Genomic DNA, 388 nt, shown 5'->3' on the forward strand with positions numbered 1-388 from the left:
TGAGCCACCTGTCCCGCTGATCTGCTGCAGTGCTGCTCCAGCAGCAGCAACAATATTCGGAACGTTGCAAACTAACAAGTCTCCGCAGGGTATGCGCAGCTGCAGCAAACAACAGCAGCAGCAGCAGCGACAGGCAGCAGATGCAACAGCAGCAGCAGCAGCACAGAATGGAAAGATCAGATCTTGCTTTAAGAAGCAGATACAGGAGAACCCGAGAAGCAGCAGCAGCAGCGGCAAAAGCCCAAGCTGCAACAATAGCAGCAGCAGCAGCAGCAGCAGCAAAGCAGCAGCACAGGCAGCAGCAGCAGCATTCTGTGGGGTACGTACAGTACGGAAGGCCTCAGCTGCCACCGCAAGTGTCTGCACAGTGAGGCTGCTGCTGCTGCTG

At 56.4% G+C, this 388-nt stretch overlaps 1 protein-coding gene across 1 annotated transcript in view; it reads right to left on the reverse strand.

Moving 5' to 3' along the window:
• Window positions 1–388, reverse strand: part of ETH_00043555 (uncharacterized protein) — a gene marked incomplete at both ends in the record, with an annotated part of 2,675 nt that overhangs the window by 1,447 nt on the left and 840 nt on the right. The window contains 2 exons of the mRNA XM_013374408.1: window positions 1–99; window positions 352–386. Of these exons, the coding sequence (XP_013229862.1) occupies window positions 1–99; window positions 352–386 (134 nt within the window). The remainder of the gene's footprint in view (window positions 100–351; window positions 387–388) is intronic.

The sequence above is a fragment of the Eimeria tenella genome, genomic scaffold, assembly GCF_000499545.2.
Source record: "Eimeria tenella Houghton genomic scaffold, Eth_scaff2005, whole genome shotgun sequence".
In the NCBI taxonomy this organism is placed as follows: Eukaryota; Apicomplexa; class Conoidasida; order Eucoccidiorida; family Eimeriidae; genus Eimeria; species Eimeria tenella.